The 23,983-nt window shown below is 40.3% G+C and overlaps 1 protein-coding gene across 1 annotated transcript in view; it reads left to right on the top strand.

The window, feature by feature from the left end:
- The window catches only part of LOC126278040 (medium-chain acyl-CoA ligase ACSF2, mitochondrial-like), a 225,979-nt gene that overhangs the window by 172,984 nt on the left and 29,012 nt on the right, over positions 1-23,983 (top strand). Inside the window, exons 8-10 of the mRNA XM_049977795.1 lie at positions 4,326-4,497; positions 4,844-4,951; positions 22,106-22,254. Coding sequence (XP_049833752.1) covers positions 4,326-4,497; positions 4,844-4,951; positions 22,106-22,254 — 429 coding nt within the window. The remainder of the gene's footprint in view (positions 1-4,325; positions 4,498-4,843; positions 4,952-22,105; positions 22,255-23,983) is intronic.

Genomic DNA, 23,983 nt, shown 5'->3' with positions numbered 1-23,983 from the left:
TCAATGAAGGATGCACCTCGCGGGATGCAGTATGTGGATGATGGGCAGATTATTGATGCAGCAAGATGTCGTTTCTGACATCAGCCAGTAGAGTGTACCAAGCAGGTATGCAAGCCCTCCCAGTGAGGTGGCATAAGACTGTTGCATTGAACAGGGATTATGCTGAAAAATCAGGTTTTGTAGCCAAAAGAGTGGGAATAACGTTGTGTTTTTGAATCCTGCATAAAATCAACCTACTTTCAGAAAAAAAGTGTTGCATTACTTACTGAATGCCTATCACACATAAGAGTAACTACCATTAGCAACAGTCAAAGTGTGCTATTTTTGAAAGAGAGGACAGAATTTTTTAATTAATATCTAGCCAGTGTGCCAATTATTCTAGAATATCTGGAAAACATGGAATTCTTGGGAATTACATTTACCTGGAAAAATCAGGGAAATCTTAGGTAAAATATTTAATATTTCAAAGTATGTTAATTATATGAATATTATTCCACATGAATTGTTGATGTTTAAAAACTGCTGTTAGACTACTGCTTATGGCCAGCCAAGAGGAAATGAAAGTCATTAGTGTGAGATGTCTGCCATCTTCCCCCCCCACGCCCCACCCCACCCCCACCCCACCCCACCCCACCCCACCCCACCCCACACCACCCCACCCCACCCCACCCCTATTCTTATGACACCAAATTGCTCCTGATATCTGAAATTCCCAGGGAAATTTTTCAAGTTTGAGTAGCCTTCATTTATGGACTAAATCAGTATGTCTGCAAACTGTTAATAGTGTTGGACTGACTTAGGCCATAGGCTTTCTTTGATGTGAACGTATGTGTTCTGACACATAGACCTAGTGGCGAAAAGATCTATCTCTTTTGTTCTGTTTAGTACAGACTTGTTCCTGAAATACATGATGTCAGGAGTTAGGGACTTACAGATGATGGAATCTGTATGGAATATGTCTACAATCTGGAATGTGTTGAAGGTTAAGGTATGTTCTTCTTTGTTGAAATGGGAATTAAAGAAAAGTTAAAGGAATGAGTAGGAATAGAATCTGAGGAGTTGATTAGAGTGGAACCCATCGTTTAGTGATGTCAGGTTTATGTTGTTTTTTATTTTATTTTATTTTTTGTTGATGACTGCGGTGCTAGATTAATCTTTTGTGGGATTTTAAAAAATAATTTTTATGAAGATAGAGGTCAAACAGCAAGATGTAACTTGCAGCAACATATCTTACCCACATTGTGGCCAGTCTGAGTAAATGATAAAATAGGTAGAGTTGAGGTTGGTGAGGATGTCACTGGTGGATTTATATCTGGTGCTCCTATTGAAAGATGAGGCTCAAATTCTGTTTGTGCTGGTATGGTATTGTGGCATATGTTGATGGTGCAGTGGCAAACAGTGGGCGAGTTTGTTGTTGTGAAAATGTTAGATTGAGGAGTGCAGCAGCCGTATTAGTGACAGGATGGTTGCGAAGTAACAGGAGGGAGTAATGAATATGGGGTGATGATAATCTGAATATAAGAAAGCAATAGAGATGTAGCTGTTACAATGGTAACTTGGGGATGAATATTATTGGCAAAAGTGTCAAGCAACATTGTGGGGAGGAGGTTTGGGTACAGCAGCAGCAGATGACACAGCCAGATTTGGTATGTGGTGAAGATGGCTCACTGAAGACATAGGGTGATTAGGAAAGATGACATGACCAAAGAATGTTGGCAAAATGTAGATCAACTGGAAGAGTAGAAATCATGAAAAATGATCTTATGAGTAGCCTACTGTATTCACTTAATGATGAATTAAGCATTGAAGGTCTCAGATAAGCTGCATTTTGTCTTTGTTCCTTTGATACTGGTATTGCACAGACTTAGTTTAACAATTGTGGATGAATAAATGTGACACGATATACTATTGGGAGTGATATCATGAATTACAAATTGAAACCATTCTCAGTCTGATGTTCAAAACAGGGAAATGTTCTACATATTGCATTTTATGCTACTGCGATGGGTAATGTACTTCTTTCTGATCATTGAGACTAGCAATATCAGTTACTGTAATTGATTTTTACATCTACATAGTTAATATTATTATCACATCGTTTACCGTAGTGAACTTTGCCTCAGTTCATTTGGATGGATACAGTAATGATGATGTATTCAACAGTTTTGGAAACATTCAACTTTAATGGTTTAGATCACTCACCCTGCATATATATTTACAGATGAGACTGCAGTCATGTGTGTGTGAGTTGCATTTGCGTGAGTGTGTATGGCCAAAAGCTATATTTGTGATGGTCTTTTCATTGTGCCTATCTAAAATGATAGACAGTTTCTTGCCTAAACTGTACAAATTTTGAGAAATGGTAGTCTTCTTATTTGGACTGCCTTTCCTCATATGCAATACATGTCTTTTCTGCTTTATGCAAATATCTTTTAATAAATTCAACAATATTATGAAAAGGATGGATTGCTACTTACAATATAGATTTGACATTGACTCACAGACAGGCACAATGAAAAGACTGCTGTACATTCGAGCTTTCTGCTGAAAGACTTTCTTCTGAAATAGAAAACTTATATACATATATTAAAAACAAAGATTCCATGACTTACCAAGCAGGAAAGTGCTGATAGGTAGGCACAATAAAAAAACACACACACAAAATTTTGAGCTTTTGCAACCCACGGTTGCTTTGTCAGGAAAGAGGGAAGGAGAGGGAAAGATGAAAGGATGTGGGTTTTAAGGGAGAAGGTAAGGAGTAATTCCAATCCTGGGAGTGGAAAGACTTACCTTACGGGGAAAAAGGACAGGTGTACACTCGCATACACACAAATTTATCCATCCACACATATACAGACACAAGCAGGCATATTTAAAGGCAAAGAGTTTGGGCAGAGATGTCAGTCGAGGCAGAAGTGCAGAGGCAAAGATGATGTTGAATGACAGGTGAGGTATGAGTGGCAGCAACTTGAAATTAGCAGAGATTGAGGCCTGGTGGATAACGGGAAGAGAGGCTATATTGAAGGGCAAGTTCCCATCTCTGGAGTTTGGATAGGTTGGTGTTAGTGGGAAGTATCCAGATAACCCAGACAGTGTAACACTGTGCCAAGATGTGCTGGCTGCACACCAAGGCATGTTTAGCCCCAGGGTGATCCTCATTACCAACAAACACTGTCTGCCTGTGTCCATTCATGTGAATGGACAGTTTGTTGCTGGTCATTCCCACATAGAAAGCGTCACATTCTAGGCAGGTCAGTCGGTAAATCACGTGGGTGCTTTCACACGTGGCTCTGCCTTTGGCCTCAATCTTCGCTAATTTCAAGTTGCTGCCACTCATGCCTCACCTGTCATTCAACATCATTTTTCCCTCTGCACTTCCACCTCGACTGACATCTCTGCCCAAACTCTTTGCCTTTAAATATGTCTGCTTGTGTCTGTATATGTGTGGATGGATATGTGTATGTGTGCGTGTGTACACCTGTCCTTTTTTCCCCCTAAGGTAAGTCTTCCCACTCCCGGGATTTAAATGACTCCTTACCCTCTCCCTTAAAACCCATGTCCTTTCATCTTTCCCTCTTTCCTGACAAAGGAACCATGGGTTGTGAAAGCTCGAAATTTTGTGTGTGTGTTTGTGGTTTTTTATTGTGCCTATCTACCAGCGCTTTCCCGCTTGGTAAGTCATGGAATCTTTGTTTTTAATATATTTTTCCCATGTGAAATGTTTCTTTCTATTTTATTTACATAATTAATTTGAAACCAACAAAAACTGATATACATTTACACAAGCACAACTCTCACACACAAATACATGATCAATGTCTCTAACTGCTGTGGCCAGACTGGAGAGGTAGGGATAGGAGGGTAAGGGTGGGGGAGGTGTAGTGCTGGTTTTGGGATTGTGCAAGGACATTGTGGGGACAATGCCAAACCACTAGGTCAGTTGGGATGTTAGGGAGGGCGGGGGCAGCAAAAGGGGAAGTGCAAAAGGAGGGAAGTGGAGAAGGGGGAAAAGACTTGTGCATGTGTGGGCAGAACAGTAGGCTGTGTAGTGCTGGAGTGGGGCCAGGGAAGGGGATAGGTATGTAGAGGAGAGGGACTAGCAAAGATTGAGGCCAGGGTGAGTTCCCACGAGCACAGTTAAGACAAGGTGCTGTTGGTAGAAAGGATACAGATGGTGCACACAGTGAGGCAATCATTGGTAACTTGTTATCTTTGCAACTGAAAGTTATTGTTTTTATTTTCCAGAATGTGTATTTATGATGATATGAAGCTTTTCCAGAGTGTTTCTGTTAATTAATGGCATGTTCTCTCCTACGTATTTTCAGATGTACAGCAGTATATGGCACGCCCACCATGTATGTGGACCTAGTGTCACTGATTGAGTCTGGCGACGTGAGCCGTTACAGCTCGCTGCAGTTTGCACTCAACAGTGGTGCCCTCATCACAGAGCAGTTGTTCCGGCAGGTGCAGGAGAAGCTCAGCCTCAATAAAGTCTGTGTGAGTACTTCTCCTCCCCCATCGCCCCACCCCCTTCCCCTGCACTCAGAAAGAATAATATTCCCTCATGAAAATACCAACTTTGAATGTTCTACATTATTTGTTTATCATATGCACCAGTATTCAATTGAAAAGACCATTACCAGACAGTAACTATCAAAGATATAAGAGAACATAAGTGTATTTCTCTCAGTGCTACTTCAGTACAACTAATTGTTCTACCAACAGGAAGTTCTGCTATCATCTGGTGCTCTCTACTTTTTTCACCACATTTTAAAGTCATAATTCATATTGTACTGATTTTGTTGCTATATATCCTGCTTGTCTGACTCTTTTCTCTTTGTAGTCTGTGTATGGACTGACAGAGACTAGTCCAGTGGTGTTCCAGTCGTTGCAATCTGAGTCACGAGATCACATGCTCACCACTGTGGGACATGTCTCTGAACACGTTGAGGTAAGCTGGTGTTTCATGTTGTAATTAATTTTTATTCTGAGTTTATCTGACGATGTTAGTTGGAACTTGTTATCAGCTAAAAAATCTTTCCCAAATTAAGTAATTTTTTTGTACACAGTGTTGAACAGCTTTTGGATATTTGAGAAGTGTTTAAGTATGCACTTTTTGTTGCAATATTTTCTTGGTATAAGTAATCTGAGTATAGTATTAAAATTGCACAAAATGGGTTGCTAAAATAAAGAATGAGTACAGCTGTGTAACCAAATGATGAATTTTAATCAATTTTCTGGTTTAGTAGAATTAATAGGTAGTGAGTATAGTTCCTTGTTGTCAGAGGGTACCTGCATAAAAAGATCTTGTGACTGTTTTGAGTGAGCTGTACCATTTTTTTAAAGGCAAAACTGACTCCTTAAGAAGGAATTTATTGATATTTCAGAATGGTATACCATAAACTGAGGTGACAAAAGTCATTTGATAGCAGTATGCACACATACAAATGGCAGTTGTATCATGTACACAAGGTATAAAAGGACAGTGCATTGATGGAACAATCATTTGAACTCAGAAGATTCATGTGAAAAGCTTTCCAATTTGATTATGACCACATGACAGGAATTAACAGACTTTGAACAAGAAATGGTAGTTGGAGCTAGATGCATGGGACATTCCATTTCAAAAATTGTTAGGGAATTCAGTATTCCATGATCCACAGTGTCAAGAATGTGCTGAGAATACCATGTTTCAGCCATTACCTCTCACTACAGACAATGCTTAACTTAATAACAGAGAGCAGCAGTGCTAACAGACAAATAACACTGCATGAAATAACCACCAAAATCAGTGTGGGATGTACAATGAATGTATCCATTAGGGTAGTGTGGCGAAATTTGGCATTAGTGGGCTGTGGCAGCAGATGACCAATGCAAGTGCCTTTGCTAACAGCATGAGATCACCTGCAGTGCCTCTCCTGGGCTTGTGGCCATATTGGTTGGATCATAAATGACTGGGGAACCATGTCAAGACCTGGACCCAGGTTGTCAACAAAGCACTGTGCAAGCTGGTAGTGGCTCCATAATAGTATGGGCTGTATTTACATGGAATGGACTGGGTCATCTAGTCCAATTGTGCCATTTATTGACTGGAAATGGTTATTTCTGGCTACTTGGAGACCATTTTCAGCCACTCACAGATTTTATGTTTCAAACAACACTGGAATTTTTATGGATGACAGTGCAACATATCACCAGGGCACAATTGTTTGTGATTGGTTTGAAGAACCTTCTAGACAATTCGAGTGAATGATTTGGCCAACCAGATCGCCCAACACGAAACATTATCGAGAGGTCAGTTCATACCAAAATGCTGCACCAGCAACACTTTTCACAATTATGCATGGCTATAGCAGCAGCAGCAGGGCTCAGTACTTCTGCAGGAGACTTCCAGTGACCAGTGACTTGTGGAGTACATGCCTCATCCAGTTGCTGCACTACACCAGTCATAATGAGGTCCAACACGATGTTAGGAGGTATCCCATGACGTCTGTCACCTCAGTTTATTTAACTGATTTATGTAATAAATTTAATGAAATGAATGTAAAGCTCCTAGAAAATGGTTTGATTCGATCAAAGCAAAAGCAGCTATTTCTACATCCATCTCAAAAGTAGCTTTGTAAAAACAAAGTTTAGACCAGAGACAGTTCCTCCTGTTCCAAATCTTTCCCTTGTGTAAACAAATGACAATAACATTCATATACATTGCCAGCATTTGTTAGCGCTTTACTAAAATATTTCAGGATTTCCTTAACGTCATCATTCCAGATTGGATGCTACAACCTTCCTCAAGCCCAGAAGCACTATAATTATCGCTACAGCAGGAGTAAATGTAAGGAGGCTAATGATTCCAAGACCCGTCCCACTGCACCAGGGTTCCTCGTGGTCTCACATACTGAAAACGGTCAGTCCTTCGCCACGGTCAATTCACTTATTATTCAGAAAGGTGTTGATGCAGTGAAATCCTGCTCTCATTTACAGAATGGCACTTTGCTTTTGGAGACTGCTTCTGATTCTCAAGCACAACAACTGCTTGCTGCCTTGCTTCTCCATGGCTATCCTGTTCGTGTCAAGGCCCATAGAACTTTGAATTCTTCCCATGGTGTAATTTACACCAGGTTGCTCAAGATTCTAATCGAGGCCAAAATTTAGTCTTATCTCTCTGAACAGTTTGTCATTGCCCCATTGTGTCATGAAAAAGGTAGATTCCTCCTTAGTACCCACCCGCATTCTTTTCCTCACCTTTGATAGTGCGGTGCTGCCATTCAAGATCAAAGCAGGCTATGAAATTACCACGGTCCAGCCTTACATTCCGAACCCAATGCACTGCTACCAGTGTCATCATTTCAACCATACCAGAATGTCTTGTTGACACCTGGCCTAATGTGTAACCTGTGGTAGGGAGGGTAAACGAGGGCAATTGTCTGCCTCCTTCTCCCCACTGTATCAACTGCAATGGTGGCCATGTTTGGGATTGTCCCATGTATCTTGATGGGCGGGCTGTCCAAGAGGTCCAGATAAGTGCCTTATCCAGTAGCTCGCAAACTACTGGATAGTTGACACCCTGTGTTCTCCCATCTGGCACCTATAGTTCTGTTCTTGTTACCCCTCACTCCATGTAGGACATGGCCACATAGACATGTGACCTCAAATTCATCTCTGAGGTTGTGAAATCACCTAGTGTCAAGGTAGCATGACCATCTCGCCATCCAGCTGTGCAACAAACTGCCAAACTCTCACCTCAAGGGGTGAAGTCACCAGCTACACAACCTGTGAAAGGACAGAAGGAGTACTCCTATGTAGACTACCTCCGTCCTTCCTGTAACTGCTTCTGTGCCCTGTAGTAGTTACTTTACACCAGCTGTCACACAGCCACCACCAAGTTGACACCCCTACATCTCTTCCTCATCATGAGTGTCCTCCAGTGGGACATTCACAGCCTTCGGTCCCACAGAGAGGATTTATGGCTACTTTTAGCATCACAGCAATTCCCTGTACTCTGCCATCAGGAAACAAAATTGTACCCTCATGACCGCTTTGAGCTTTCACATTACTTACCGATTCATTTTTACCTTCCCCCTGAGGTCGGCATTCCATCTCATGGGGGTGTCATGCTTCTCATACGGGATGACATTCATAGTCAACCCATTTCCCAGACTACCCATTTTCAAGCTGTTGCAGTTTGACTTTTCCTTCCCCACCTGACTTTTCCCTCTGTGCCATTTATGTCCCTCCATCATTTGATGTCATCAGGGCAGACTTTCTTCAACTTATTTGGAAGCTACCTCCCCCACTTTTGCTACACAGTGACTCTAATGTGCATCATCCCATTGGGGTTCTCCCAGGAACTGTCAGAGAGGTGCCCTCTGGGCTGACCTTAATCAATTCAACCTCTTAACACTGGATTCCCATTTGGACATATCCTTCTGCACTGCCCAGCTTGCCCATCATCTTGAGTGGTCTGTTCTTTCTGACACCTAATCGAATGACCATTTCCTGTGTGCTATCCATTTGCTGACTCCTACCCCATCTATATGCATGCCCCAATGGCATCTTACTAAGGCTGACCGGCAGCTTTACTCCTCCCTGGCGACCTTCGAAGAACAAGATTTCCTCAGTTGTGATGCCCAGGTGGAATGCCTCGCAAACATCATCCTTATTGCTCCAGAATGTTCCATTCCTGACACTACCTCTTTACCACGTTTTGTCCCAGTCCCTTGGTGGACTGAGGCACACCTCGATGCAATTTGTGCATGGAGATGTGCTCTCCGCATTTTTAACTGTCATCCTACAATGGCAAACTGGATTCATTATAAACAGATGTGTGTAAGGTGTCCCAGATGTGTGTAAGGTGTCGTCACATTCTTCATGATAGCAAAAGTGCTTGCTGGATTTCATTCATTAGTTGTTTTAACAGTTCCACTCTTTCCTCTGTTGTGTGGGCAAACCTCCGTTATCTCCCTGGGACCAAGATCCATTCCCCATGTTTCCAACCTGATGGTAGCAGAAGATGTTATTTTAGACCCTATTGTTATCCCCAACACCTTGGGCCACCATTTTGCGGAGGTTTCAAGCTCTTCCCACTATCACTCTGTCTACCTCCATTGGAAATGAGCAGACGAGGCTCAGGTGATACCCCTATCTTCTCCAAATCATGAGTGCTACAATGCTGCCTTTACTATGAGGAAGCTGATCGTGCTCCCAGTTCATCCCGATCCTCTGCCCCAGGGCCAGATGCCATGCACCTTCATATGTTACGGATTCTTTCTCTTGTGGGCAAGTTCTCTGTGCTTAACACGCACAACCGTATCTGGGCAGAGGGCACATTTCCTGGGTGCTGGCATGAAATCACCCACACCTAAGCCTGGTAAGGACAAAAATCTTCCTTCTAGCTACCGCCCCATCTCTCTTAACAGCCATGTTTGCAAGGTGATGGAATGTGTGATTCATGCCCGGCTGGTAAGGTGGCTCAAATCTTGTAATTTCCTGATGAATGCACAGTGTGCATTTAGAGTGCAGTATTTAACAGTTGTACATCTTGTTACATTGTCCACCCATGTCATGAATGGTTTTCTGTGGAAATTGCAGACTGTGGTCATGTTTTCAATTTGGAGAAGGGCCTACAACACCTGCTGTACAACTGGTAACCTCTGTACACTTTACACGTGGGGCTTCTGTGGCCACCTGCCCTGTTTCCTTCAGGCATTTTTAAAAGATCGAGCACCTTCCGGCAGAGGTTTGAGTCCTCCCTCGGGCATGGGTGTGTGTGTTGTTCTTAGCATAAGTTAGCTCAAGTTAGTTTAAGTAGTGTGTAAGTCTAGGGACCGATGACCTCAGCAGTTTGGTTCCTTAGGAATTCACAAACATTTGAACATTTTTAAAAGATCGAGTTTTCAAGGTGCATGTGGGTTCTGCCTTGTTGGACACCTTTATCCAGGAAATGAATGTGCCTCAGTGCTCCATCTTGAGTGTTGTCCTCTTTGCTATCTCCATTAACCCTATAATGGCCTGTCTCTTGCTGGGCATCTCCGACTCCCTTTTTTTTGACGATTTTGTCATCTATTGCAGTTCGCCATGGACCTGTCTCATTGAATGGCATCTTCAGTATTTCTTGATCATCTTTACCATCTTGACCATCTTTACTTCTGGAGCGTTGACAACGGCTTTCACTTTTTCACTGACAAACCTGTCTGCATGAATTTCTGGCGATGCAAGTGGTTTCTCCCAACATCTCTATATCTTGGGCCCGTTGCCCTTCCGTTCGTTCAAACTACAAAATTTCTGGGGCTCACGCTTGATAGGAAACTCTCTTGGTCATCCCATGTGTCTTACCTGTCAGCCTGCTGTACATAGTTCCTCAGTGTCCTACTTGTCCCCAATGATACTTCCTGGGGTGCCAATCGAACTACCCTCCTCCATTTGTATCAGCCCCTTGTCCGTTCAAAACTTGACTATGGGTGCTTTGTTTATGCATCTGCATGCCCATCTCTCTTACGCCGTCTCAACACTATCCACCACTGTGGCATCTGTTTGGCCATGAGTGCCTTTTACACAAGCCCGGTTGAGAGCCTGTATGCTGAAGCTGCTGAACTACCACTGTCCTACTGCTGTGACTTTCTTCTCAGCAGGTATACATGCTGTTTGTCTGCCATAAGTGTCCACCCATCCTATGCTTCCTTCTTTGATGATTCCTGTGATTGTCCATATGGGTCACATCCCTCTTCTCTGTTACCTCCTGGAGTCTGCTTTTGGCACTTGATATAGCAGCTTAACTTCACACTACCTCTAACTTTACCAGTAGGTGTGTATGCTTCAGCACCTTGGCTTCATGAAGCGGCTCATGTTAACCTTGGCCTTCATTCGCTTACTAAGGAAACTGCTCCAGCCTTGGCCTATCGCCTTCAGTTTCACAACCTTCACATGGAACTTCATGATAGTACCTTTGTATACACTGACAGCTCTCGGACTGACCATGGGGTCGGGTGTGCCTTTGTCATTGGCACCCATGTGTTTCAATATCGGTTTTTGGTACACTACTCAGTATTTACAGCTGAGCTCTTTGCCTTATATCAGGCCACGGAGTACATCCGGTGACACAGCCTTTTCAATTGTGTCTTCTGCTCAGACTCTTTCAGCACTCTTCAAAGTCTATGTGCACTGTACACCGCCCATCCCTTAGTGGAGTGGGTCCAGGAAAACTGTTACTTGCTCACTCTTGGTGGAGCCAGTGTGGTGCTTCTGTGGGTTCCTGGTCATGTCAGTCTGCCAGGAAATGAGGCTGCCGATGCTATTTCCAAGGCTGCAGTCCTCGTACCACAGCCCATGAGTACCTATATTCCCTCCATTGATCTCTGTGTCATCATCTGTCAGGAGCAGCTGTCCCTTTGGCGTCTGGCATTGCCAATGGTCCTTGCTTCACAGTAATAAGCTCTGGCTTATTAAGCCTCTCCCAGTGTCTTGGACGACCTCCTCTAACCCCTCCCACCGGGAGGAGGTCATTTTAACTTGGCTGCATATTGGGCACTACCTTTTTAGCCATCATCATTTGCTAAGAGGTGCTGTATGCATTGTGCCCAAGTTTAACTGTCTGCCCCTTCCTGATGGAATGCCCATTTTTTAACTGTTTACTACCCCACTTGGGTTTGCCGTCTGAGGTATCGGCTGTTTTAGCAAATGACACTTGGGCTGTCGACTGCGTTTTACTTTTTATCCAACAAAGCAATATGGTGAAAGCCATTTAATTTTTCCTTTTCTGTATGGTGTCTTTTTTAGCCATTTTCCATGTGCTTGTTCTTAGCTGTCTTCTATTATGTCAACTGGGACTGACATACAGTCGTTTTTTAACTCCTCTCTGTCTTCGTGTGCATGTGACCCCAGTTGTTTTTTGCACCCTAAAGCAAAACAAAACAGCAGGAGTTGATAAAATTGTGCACAAATGGAGAGCAAAATTTAAGATTAAAAAATGGATATAAAGAATTTTGACTTTAAAGGCAATCTCCAATGTTATATACACATTTATTGACTGCAGCGTAGAAATTTTTCATTGCGTTCCCATCATCATATTTGGTCAAAAGAGGACAATTTACTGATAAAGAAACGAAACAGATTGTCTCTTCTGGAGCATGGTGATTTAAGACTGATACTGAAAAATCTGATCACTGCATAAAGCTCAGCGATCTCACACTATTTTTTAAAAATGTATTATTTGTTAATCATTTTTTTGTGACTCACTGATATTGTTGACATTTTTTACTAGAGTTTTTTTTTTAATTAAAATCGGACCTTTTTCCAGTTTTTCTTCTACCCCAGAGGAATGCCATCAAGTCATTCTAGAAAAATGTCTGATATGACCCAAAAAGTTAGAAAATAATGAATTACCTTTCTAATTTTAAGGACAAGAGTCTTGCTTTCTTTCTGAAAGGAGTGCTGTCAGTAATTTATTTTTCAAAAAGGAAGTAGTAGACCAAGAAAGATAGGGAAACTATGCCTTAAACTGACTAAAACCTTCAATCATATGCTTTAGGAAGAAAGGATGGAAGATTAAGAGCTTTACTTCCTGCCATTGAAGGCAGAGCACATCCCAGATTGGGGAGGAACCATCCTGGCATTGCTATGAGCAATTTGGGGAAACCCTGGCAAACAAAAGTCTGAATGGCTAGATGAGTATGTATACTGCAGTCCTCCCAAGTGTAAGTCTTGTGTCTTACCACTCTACCATTGCGTTCAGGACATAAGTAATGCAAATTACAAAAAAATCTTTTACAAAAGTCAAGTATGAAGAGGAATCCACAGTGACAGATATAACTGAGGAACTGAATAGGATGCATAAAAAATTTATGTGCGGATAAAGACAAAAGAAAAAAGCGAATAAGGAAATAGACACAATGGGTGATCAGTATTTACCTCTAGCAGGCAACATTCACTCTACTGCTGACAAAAGTATTGAAACCAGAAAATACTACCATAGCTTTTAGAATTGGCATCTCCTTTCTTCAAGGAACAGAAAGGGGGATGGTTGGAAAGGAGGATAATAATTCAGATTCAGGTTCAGAGAAGCCCACCTGATGTAGCCACAAGGGAATACGAAGAAGGAGAAGATGTCAGAGATTGTTGGAGGTGAGAGATAGTATATTGGCAACCACTGTGCCACCTTCAGTTCAGAGATGATAGAAGAGCCAGAGAGAGAGTAGGTTGAGAAGTGGGAAGTGAAATGAATAATTTAATTTAGAAATAGGCAGAAAGGGGAAAGTGAGAGGAGATGAAAAATCACAGACAGATACGTATATATATATATATATATATATATATATATATATATATATATATATATATATATATATATGACGATGTAAATAAAACAGAAAGAAACTTCCACATGGGAAAAATATATTAAAAACAAAGATTCCAAGACTTACCAAGCGGGAAAGCGCCGGCAGACAGGCACATGAACAAAACACACAAACACACACACAGAATTACGAGCTTTCGCAACTGGCAGTTGCTTTGTCAGGAAAGAGGGAGGGAGACGGAAAAATGAAAGGATGTGGGTTTTAAGGGAGAGGGTAAGGAGTCATTCCAATCCCGGGAGCGGAAAGACTTCCCTTAGGGGAAAAAAAGGACAGGTGTACACTCTCACACACACACACACACATATCCATCCGCACATACACAGACACAAGCAGACATATTGTCTGCTTGTCTGCTTGTCTGCTTGTGTCTGTGTATGTGCGGATGGATATGTGTGTGTGTGTGTGCGAGTGTACACCTGTCCTTTCTTTCCCCTAAGGGAAGTCTTTCCGCTCCCGGGATTGGAATGACTCCTTACCCTCTCCCTTAAAACCCACATCCTTTCATTTTTCCGTCTCCCTCCCTCTTTCCTGACAAAGCAACTGCCAGTTGCGAAAGCTCGTAATTCTGTGTGTGTGTTTGTGTGTTTTGTTCATGTGCCTGTCTGCCGGCGCTTTCCCGCTTGGTAAGTCTTGGAATCTTTGTTTTTAATATATATATATATATATATATATATATATATATATATATATATATATATATATATATATATATATATATATATAAGTAAAGCCCACCCGGCTAGCCACTCAGTCTAATGCACTGCTTCCTGAGCAGGAAGGCATGCTGGTCCCCGGCACGAATCCGTCGAGCCAGCCTGTGGATGGTTTTAAGGTGGTTTTCCATCTGCTTCGAGGATGACCAGTAGGTTATCTTTTTACTGCTGAACCTGTCCTTCTAAAGTTTGACACCCACAGTTGAATGATTTTTCTATCCAGGACACGATAATGTCATCCAAGTTCAAATCATCGCCGAAACGCTCGCTGAGTACTAATCACAGAATCACTGTTTCGAATAAATTCCTCCACAACAAATGCATGTTGCTTACCAAGCCACGTCATGGTGCACACTGAAAATGGCATGTACTTCACTTTCAAACAAAACACACTCCACATCAGTATCCTCACTACAACTGACATGCTGGCTACATCGAATGTGGGAGGTTTTATTGCCGGACCCTGTATATTTTTTGTATGTTATGGTAACTTGTTATATAATTTGATGACATTGTACAATAAACACCATTGCATTTCAATTTTATTTTTTCTGCCCAGATGGCGATTATAGCTGTTGCTAGGTTCATAATCATGTAATAAACATGAAACATCCAGAATGACCTTTTCACTGTTCAGTGGTGTGCGCATTAATGTGAAACTTCCTGGTAGGTTAAAATTGTGTGACAGACTGAGACTCAATTCCAGGACTCCTGCCTTTCTGGGGCCTGAGCTGCTCCTCAAGCAGAACTCATGACACGTTCTTATAGCTTTACTTCTGCCAGTACCTACTAAGCAATTTTTAACATAGTAATAAGTATTTTTTTTTCATACATAACACTCTGAAAATATATCTGTAAGGGACGATTAAGATTTTCAGCAAATTAAAAAGTCCATGAGCTGTTCTGCCACTTGTCATATTATATGTATTGACCTTTCTTGCAGCCTGAATATAACTCGGATATGTTTCCTATTCACTCCCCAAAACTTTTTTGCCAAAGCTAGTGACAGAATGAATATAAGCAAAATATACTGATCTGATACATTAAATACCTCATAGTAATGTAAGAATTCAGAGTGCAAAGCATGCCGTAGAGCTTTTGTTACTTGGTATTTTTACATGCTCTTCCCACTTTGACAGTCAAAGTACATTCCAAGAAAGTGTTGTGCTTTCCACACATTGAATGGATTCATTATTTATTTTGTAGTTATTATATATAAAGATTCCAAGACTTACCAAGCGGGAAAGTGCTGGTGGACAGGCACAATAAATAAAACACACAAACACACACACAGAATTTCTAGCTTTCGCAACCAACGGTTGCTTCTTCAGGAAAGAGGGAAGGAGAGGGAAAGACGAAAGGATGTGGGTTTTAAGGGAGAGGGTAAGGAGTCATTCCAATCCTGGGAGCGGAAAGACTTACCTTATGGGGAAAAAAGGACAGGTGTACACTCGCACACACACACATATCCATCCGCCTGCTTCGGGATGTAACTGTTGTAGCAGCTGGTAGATTTCTGATCTCACATTAGCCAATAGAAAGGCATGCTTTTGCTAATGCTGCAGAAGTTGTATCGTGAAAAAAGGCTGTTCTAATTGGGCTATGTAGCAGACCCAAGATTCAATTTTCTTGTCAAAAGGTTGTATAGGTGGTAGTGTCAATGTGCCTTGGCAGACATGAGTGGCAGGCTGGATACCGAACCCCACAGTAACTGGATGGGTGTTCCCAAAGTGAGAACTTGTGTCGGTAGAGCCTCATTCACCTTTTTCATCCTCTGAAGTAAGAGCAACATTGGATGTATAGTGTCTACATTCAGTAACTATGACACCACTTGCTGCTGATCTACCTGGGACATGGCACATACGTTCTGATTAATTAAAAAAAAAAAAAAAAAAAAAAACTCATCGCCACTCTAAAGTCTGTCTATTATTCCTAATTGAAAGTTTTGTATCCTGCCCACTTATCTAATATAGGGTGCCGTGGAAGCTGTTTTCTCGGATCGCTAGACAACAATTAAAGTAAATCATATTAATGGAGTTTATTGCAATAAGTTAAATTTACAATACTTAACTTCATGTATTCACAAAGGTGTGTCACAAGCAAGTGGTGACATGCAAATAATCAATGTCCTTCAGTATATACAATTTCATTGCAAGCGAAACAATACAGTTCATAAGTAACTGCTGTAGCATTTGTATGATGGCTCGTCTTGCTCTCCGCTGTGGCTAGGAAGTGCGATGCTTATATTCTCTTCATGTAGAGGCCACTCCTGTCTTTGTGTCAGGTTTGTCAGGGTGCTATTGGCTGATTTTGTCTGGCAGCCCTCCCTGCTCTTCCGTTCTTGATCATCATGCCGGCACTTGTCATTACGCCAGAACAGATAGTCCCAGTAGAGCTGCATCAGCATCTTTATTGTCTTTTTGAAAACCAGAAAGACTATTCATCACAATATATAATTTCAGATTAGCTCTATCTCTTCTGCAGTTCCAACAAAATTACAATTCAGTGGATTTGTCTCCATTTAGCTTGCTGGAGCTGGACCTAAACACTGAAATGACCAACACTTGATGAGCTGTTTTCCAATGTTGAAGCCTACTTCTCAGTGTTACCATGTCTTTACTGATTGGCACATCAACAAGAGCTTAATTGAGGGACTGCAAGCAGTCGGAACATGAATTGACCAGCTCTCATCAACAGGAACTGTCCCTAGATTTCCTTAAATAGCTATTCTCCAGGAAGATAAGTATTGCCCACTATCACTCATGATTGGATGTATGCAAGGTTTTGGGATGTGGCCAGTAACCTTTTGCTGTTGCATGGCAAAGTAACTCATAATCCATAGCTCTGGTTGTGTCTCCTGGCAGTCTGGGGGAATACTTGAAAATCAAATCCCGCATGGCTCCTACGGAGCATGTTAGTATTGCTTTCCATTACTTGTGCATTATAACCATCATGTGTGTTGTGGCTTGTGCCTCTGGGTGCTATAGCAGCATGTTGACAGGAAATTTAATAACAAGCCCCGCTGTGTTACATAATGCCGCTCTTGTAATGTCTGCTACCAGAGCTGGATGAACATTTCCATGGCGGTTTCAAAACTAAATGAATCTTTGATGAAACACACTGCTGTTCTTTTGATTTTCTTCATTTCCTCTATCCACCCTATGTGGTACAAGTCTCGAGACTGAGCAATTTTCAAATATTGGTTGAACAAGAGTTGTTTTAAGCTGACTCCTTTGTGGGGGGAATACTCTTCCTGAGAATTCTTCCAGTGTATTTCAATCTGGCATCTGCCTTTTTTGTTGCAAATTTTATGTCATTGTTCGACTTTAAATTGCTCTGTATGCATACTCCTAGGTATTTGGAGAAGTTGATGGTGGTATGAGTAGGGTGTTCAACGATGAGCTCATCAGCACCCTTACTAATGAATTGGAGACAAATGTCTTTTTTATGTGAAAATTATGCACCAAAAGATTAAAAATGTAAAATTTAATTTTCAGTCACCCTGCTACACTTGTTCAGCAATCATGTAGTCATACAGTGATGGGTCTTTCCAATTGTGTACATGTAATAGATTACATTTGTTTATTTTGTGGGTCAGTTGCCAATCCCTTCAAGAAATATCAATTGTCTGCAAGTCTTCCTGCATTGTACTATAATTTTTTAGCATTGCAACGTTGAGCATGTTGTACTCAGATGCATGTTCTGCCACTCCATGGTCAACTTTGTTTTTGGCAACAGTTTGCTGCTGGCCATTCATTGTCTGAACAACTGATTGATAGACATAATAATATAAAAAGCTGCACAGTGTTTCCAGGTGATCTAGTATATGACATGTCTGCTTTCACACGTGGCGTGGCCTCTGATTGGGTATGGTAAGCATGTGACAGAAACTGGAGTAGGAAGTATTGGATGGGTGGATTGGGCAGATGTAGCTCCTTGGTCTGGTACAAGGATATTATCCCTATGGCAAGGAGTTGGGAATGGGAGTAAAATACAAAAGAAAATTGGTTTTTGATGTAACTTGCAAATTAAAATATGGTAGTAGCTAGTTAATCAGCAACTATCAAGCAGTAATGATTCATTTGTGGTAAATTCCAGCATATTGTGTGTTGAACAAGTTAATGATATTTCTTTGCCCTTGCCCTTAAACTTATCATACAGATGTGTGCAGCATCTTTGTTTGTCAACTTCCTTTATATGACAAACATTTTTCAATCTTGTCTATGAAGTAAAGAATTGAAGGAATTGCTTAGGTAGACCATCTGACTGCCTGTAAAGAATATGCTGTAACCAGAAGTAATTTTTATTGTATATTTGTGTGAGTACCAGAGAGCCTATCATCATCCTACATTATTTACTTTTGATCTTGTGTTAATGATCAGTACTAGGCATTACACATTCAAATTTAAATAGTTTGGCTTGAACCCCCATGCTATGATATGAAATTATATATATTTGTTACAGTCAGCTTAATTGAGCAGCTCAGAGATGTGGCTGGTCTCAATGTCTGGCTACGTTTTTTGTCATAGGGTGCCAGCTCACACCTGTCATACACTCAATTTATAAGCTGACATAAAATAAATATAACAAAAAAATGCAGGCAGGTATTATAGTGAAATTTAAAATATTGAGTCACTCACGTTGATTTATAAATTCAACAAGTAGTTTATTTTTCTTCAGTATATTCACTAAACACTTAAAATTAAGTCTGAGAGGCTCTTACGTATAGGCGGCCATTAATAACTAATGCTCAACACTTCATTACAAAATTCACATGTCATGATCACAGCACTTGACAGTCTGTTCACAATTCACAAAGTACACTCTTGTCTGTTGTCCTAAACCACTATATTGCACTCCACTTGATCACTTTTGAACTTCGCTACATACATACTTATCCCCGAACGTGGCTACCAACCCACTACTACCCCCAGACGGTCAGCACGTCTGGCTCCTAGCGTTGCTTAGAACCAGCTCCCTGTCATCAAAGATGGCTGCCCTATGCACCCTTGAAACGACTGCCTAACTCAAAACAATGGTTGACAAAAATTAGAAATATTCTAAAACTAAACACATATGATATGCTGAAAAGTATGGAAAATTTCTGGGCAATAACAATTTAATGTCCAATTTTCTGTATCTGCCACTGTTTTCTTCACGAATAAGATTCCTTTGGCGTGATATTGCTTTTCATGGATTTTTGATACTAAATATAAATAAACCAATAAAAATACATACTTAATTACTCATCTACCTCTTCAAACTTTAGAATGCTGCCGCTAGATTTGTCGCTTTAAATTTATTTATTACTGAAAACTCAGTTTCTCTCAGTTAAATCCCATATTCTGACCTCTTATTCAAAAACAGTACATATTCTACTAAATCGGTTGTGACTGCTTGATGCAGCTCGACTAGCCACATCTGTAAACACTTTTTTCATATTAATCGGCCAAAGCATACCTGAGATATTAGCTTTTGAACTTTCATAAATTTACAATTTTTTAGACAAAAATAAATTTTAAACTATTGTATATTTTTGTGGCATGTTTAGATTATTTAGCTTTACATATTTTTCTGTCCATGGGTGACAACTTGCACCTCCATGTCACTCTTAGTTCTGTTTTTATCTATTTTTCTGTGGCATATAAATTTCCCCAAGAGCACAAATACAGCCTTATGCATCCCTGCCAAGCATCCACTCCGGTTTCTCCAAGGCAGTGTAGACGATAGCCGCTCGCCATGGCCTCGTAGCAACCACCAGTCATGTGCTCTGTAGTGTGAAACTGCCACTCTAAACTCCCGCTATGGCTTGTACGCTCACATGGTATGCTTATCAACACACAGTATCCGGTTTATTCTTGGGTCTGTCTAAACAAGAAGAAAAAGCTCCACAATATATGAAAATGGAATTTATGTATTATTCATAAAAAAAGAAAGTTAAACACTATTGATAGCAATTTTTTATGAACTAGCTCTCTGAGTTCAGAGGTTATAAATAATTATTATTGTAGTAGTGAATTAAGTAATTTTTTGTATTTTATGAGTATGGAAGCATGTTATATAGTGAACTTTATTCACTTCATAAATTAGCACCTTTAGTTTTCAATTTTACAAAATGATTTTTAATTTTTGTGTGTGGAGTGTAAGTTTTTTTTAGATATTTTTCTTATTTTTTCTCTTGTGCTTTCCAGTTTTTTCCTCTACTTTTGTCTTTTTAGCTTTAAATTTATCCTTTTTCATTTTTCTGTCCCTTCCTATATGACCATTGTTTTTACTTAGTCTGGTGGATAAGCTGTGGATGTTTCTTTATGGCAATTCCTTTGAATCTCAGTGTAGTGCTTAACTACTGGAATATGGTCTGTATCCATATTCATGTCTGTATGTTGTTGACAATCTGGCACTTGGTTCCAAAATATTTAGTTAATCCAGTCTAGATGATACATTCTACTTCTCTTGATTTTTTTCTGCAATAGACCATTATCTGTTGAACTTATAAATGTGATTTTCTGTGAGAAGTTAAATTATTTGGCAGTATAACATTCCACATGTGATCCTAGGAGACATGCTGTATGTGTGTTAAAGGTACAGCATCAACATGCACCACTTGCCACATTACACAGTTAACTTCAATCAGAGTACTCTATGTGGAAGTTGCACCAATACTTTGCTAAGCATATCTGCATGTTTCTGTAATTATTTGATGTGGTGTCACATCAGCTATAAGTTATAGGAAAACCAGATATCTATATTACTAACCAACTAACCTGGTCCTTGATTCACACTTCACTATACCGGTTACAGGTTGCCTGTCTAATGGCTTCCAGGGTCAACAAAAATTTGATTTTCAGTACTTCATATAATTATTGACTGAATTTAACAATTTAAGATTCTGCCTTAATATACTAATTAAGGTTTATATTGTTACATTAAATGTATAACACAGTAACATAAACATTACAGTTAGAAACTGTGTGTGTCTTTAGGCAATGTAGCTTACTACAAGAAAATTACCCTGATTATATTCATCCAGTATTTAAGAAGGAGAGCATTTAGTTACTTAATTCTAACCTTAATCATAATTTTAAACCATTATGAAACATTCTCTCACTGACACCCTCCACAAATATTTTGCAAATAGTGTCCACATATACCACTGAATGTATATGTGAAATGATATCATTGTATGGAGATATGACATCATAAATGTTGGAGATGTGTGAAAAACTAGCTTTTGCTTAAAATGGAGTGCAGAAGAACTTCAGCATCAGGCACAACATAATAATCCATTACAGCTGTATTATTAACTTTATTCAGAACATACTGACAGACAGTATCCACAAATACTACTGAACAAACCTGCAAAGTTATATCATTGTACCACACACAGGTCAGAAGATATGAAGTCAGAAACATTGAGATGTGTGAAAAACTAGCTTTTGCTTAAAATGGAACACAACTTTCCCAAACTATATTCACCCAGTATTTCTCTCTGAGAGTATTTAGCAACTTCCAATGAACTTAAAACATAACTTCAAACCTTTTCTAAATTTTTTTCTCACTTATATATTAGTATCAAATATTTAACACATTAACTCATTTGTAAAGTAATTGGACATTAGAAGCTGTTTTGTACATGGGAGTTTGATTCATTAAAGAATCTAAAATTTGCTGATTCAAAACTAAATAAGCCAACCACATATCAAATTAATGTAGAAACAACTCATTCCATTTCTGAGAGACACTGTGATATGAGATACGTTTCATAGCAGAGGTTGATCTGATCAAATTATTTTGAGGTTTATTCTGCCCAGTGAATTAGAATATTAGTTCACACAGCTCATTTTTAAATTTTTCCCCTGATCCAGAAATTCATCAGTTATCATATATGTTTCATATCATCTACAAGTAAAATGCACAGTTTTTAACAAAGTAGCTAACCGACTAAAGGAACAACTGTTTTCAGTAGAATTACAAATTAGAAAGTACACTACTTCTGCTATTAATAAGTATGACTATACTGAGAACAGTCATTTATTGTTTCAGGTGAAAGTCATTGACAAGGAAGGAAAGATGGTGCCAATAGGTGAACCAGGAGAATTATGCATTCGTGGCTATGTCACCATTAGTGGCTATTGGGCTGATGAGGCCAAGACTCGAGAATTGATTGATGAGAATGGCTGGCTGAAGACAGGGTAGGTACAATTTGAGCTTAATACAATTTGAGCTTGTACACATTTGATCAAAATATTTTTTTTGCTGTTGTCTTTATGTAAATACATATTGTATCCATTAGTGTAATGAGGTGGATGAACATTCTAGAAAGCATCAAACGTTATAGAATGGTTCAAACAATGGCAAATCCAGGATGGATATTGTTACTATAGAATGGTTAAAACATATTGATATTCATTACTGCAGTCTTTCTTTTAGTTTCACTAGTACTTGTTATCAGTATTCACTAGCAGTTAAAGTAGTATTAGCATAATGCTAAGTTCATAAAGGTCTCACTGCACTGTCACCTGTACATTTGGTGGCATTGGAAAGTAATCTAATGTATAGCACCACATGGCAGCATCTGGAAAGCCCTCTCTGGCAATAGCTAGCAGTGGCCAGTCCAAATATTCCTTCTGTAGATATGGGAGTAGTGCATCCTTCCATTGGAGGAAGGAAGGTAAACTGGCGTTCACTTCCTGTAGACATTGCAGTCATTAGAGACAGAGCACAAACTCATATTGTGTCAGGGACGGGGGAGATAACTGACCATGCCCTTTCAAAGGAACCATTCTGACATTTGCCTGTAGCGATTTAGGGAAATTACAGAGAACCTAAATCTGTATGGCTGGACATGGGTTTGAACTGTAATCCTCCTGAATGCGAGTCCAGTGTGCTAACCACTACGCCATCTCACTCAGTGACACCATCAATACCACTTTTCTATCCCCCACAACTGCATACCGTCATGGCACAATGTGTGTGTGGACGATGATGTGGGAGGTCTGTGCCATTGTGCTGCTGGTGGAGTTGGTTGTGACATGATGGCAGATGGTAGGAACCTCTGCAAAAAACTAGAGGTAGGACATCCATGCAACAGTACAAGTGGGTATGACAACAGCGTTGCTGTGGATGCCAGAGGTTGAATAGTCGATGCACACTTGTTGTTTGCGACTGACATCACTATAAATGGTAATTGAGGCTGTGCCTGTGAAGGGAGCAGGTAGGCAGGGCTTGATTTCCAAGGCAGAATCGTCTGGTGACCTGTGAACCTGTGAACCTGAATGGCAGCCATCAGCAAAAGGGCTGCTCAGGGGCAGCAGTCTGCAATGCAGGCAGCTTTTCTGAAACATGAAAATCTATGGCAGGATCACAGTAGTCATAAAAAAGTTGTTGAACTTGTTGCTGTCGATGGAGCCTTTGGTGCTGCAAATGATATAATTATCCTGGCCAGTCATCGGTGTCAAGTTTGGTGCTGTCAGTGATTGATTTGGTGCCACAAATGGTATAATCAGCTTAGCCAGTCATATGAGTCAGCTGTAAAAGACACAGTAGAAAACCTTGTCCTTTGTGCAGGGATAGGGTTTGAAGATAGGTCTGAAGTAGGCTGTTCAGGATGAAATGGATGGATCAGAGTGTGGTAACAAAGGCTGTGTGATAATTCTGTTGGTGAAGCATCGTGGAAACACAGAGTGTGGTAGGTACTGAGCAACAAAAACAGAGCATTTTCCTCTTGACTGTGAAGCATGACTTTTGGTCATCGATCTGTGAAAATGCAAACAAAATGTTCTATTTCACTGTTCAGTTGAGGAGATAATGGTGCCATTTGGATATGATAAATCCCTATTTGTTGGCAGAATTGTTGAGATTCTAATGAAGAAAACTGTGGACCATTGTCTGAAATGATAGTTTGTGACAAGCTCCCCAAAG

Source organism: Schistocerca gregaria, chromosome 6 (genome assembly GCF_023897955.1).
Source record: "Schistocerca gregaria isolate iqSchGreg1 chromosome 6, iqSchGreg1.2, whole genome shotgun sequence".
Taxonomy (NCBI): domain Eukaryota; kingdom Metazoa; phylum Arthropoda; class Insecta; order Orthoptera; family Acrididae; genus Schistocerca; species Schistocerca gregaria.
The sequence above is the reverse complement of the archived record's forward strand: the minus strand, read 5'-3'. Positions and strand labels throughout refer to the sequence as shown.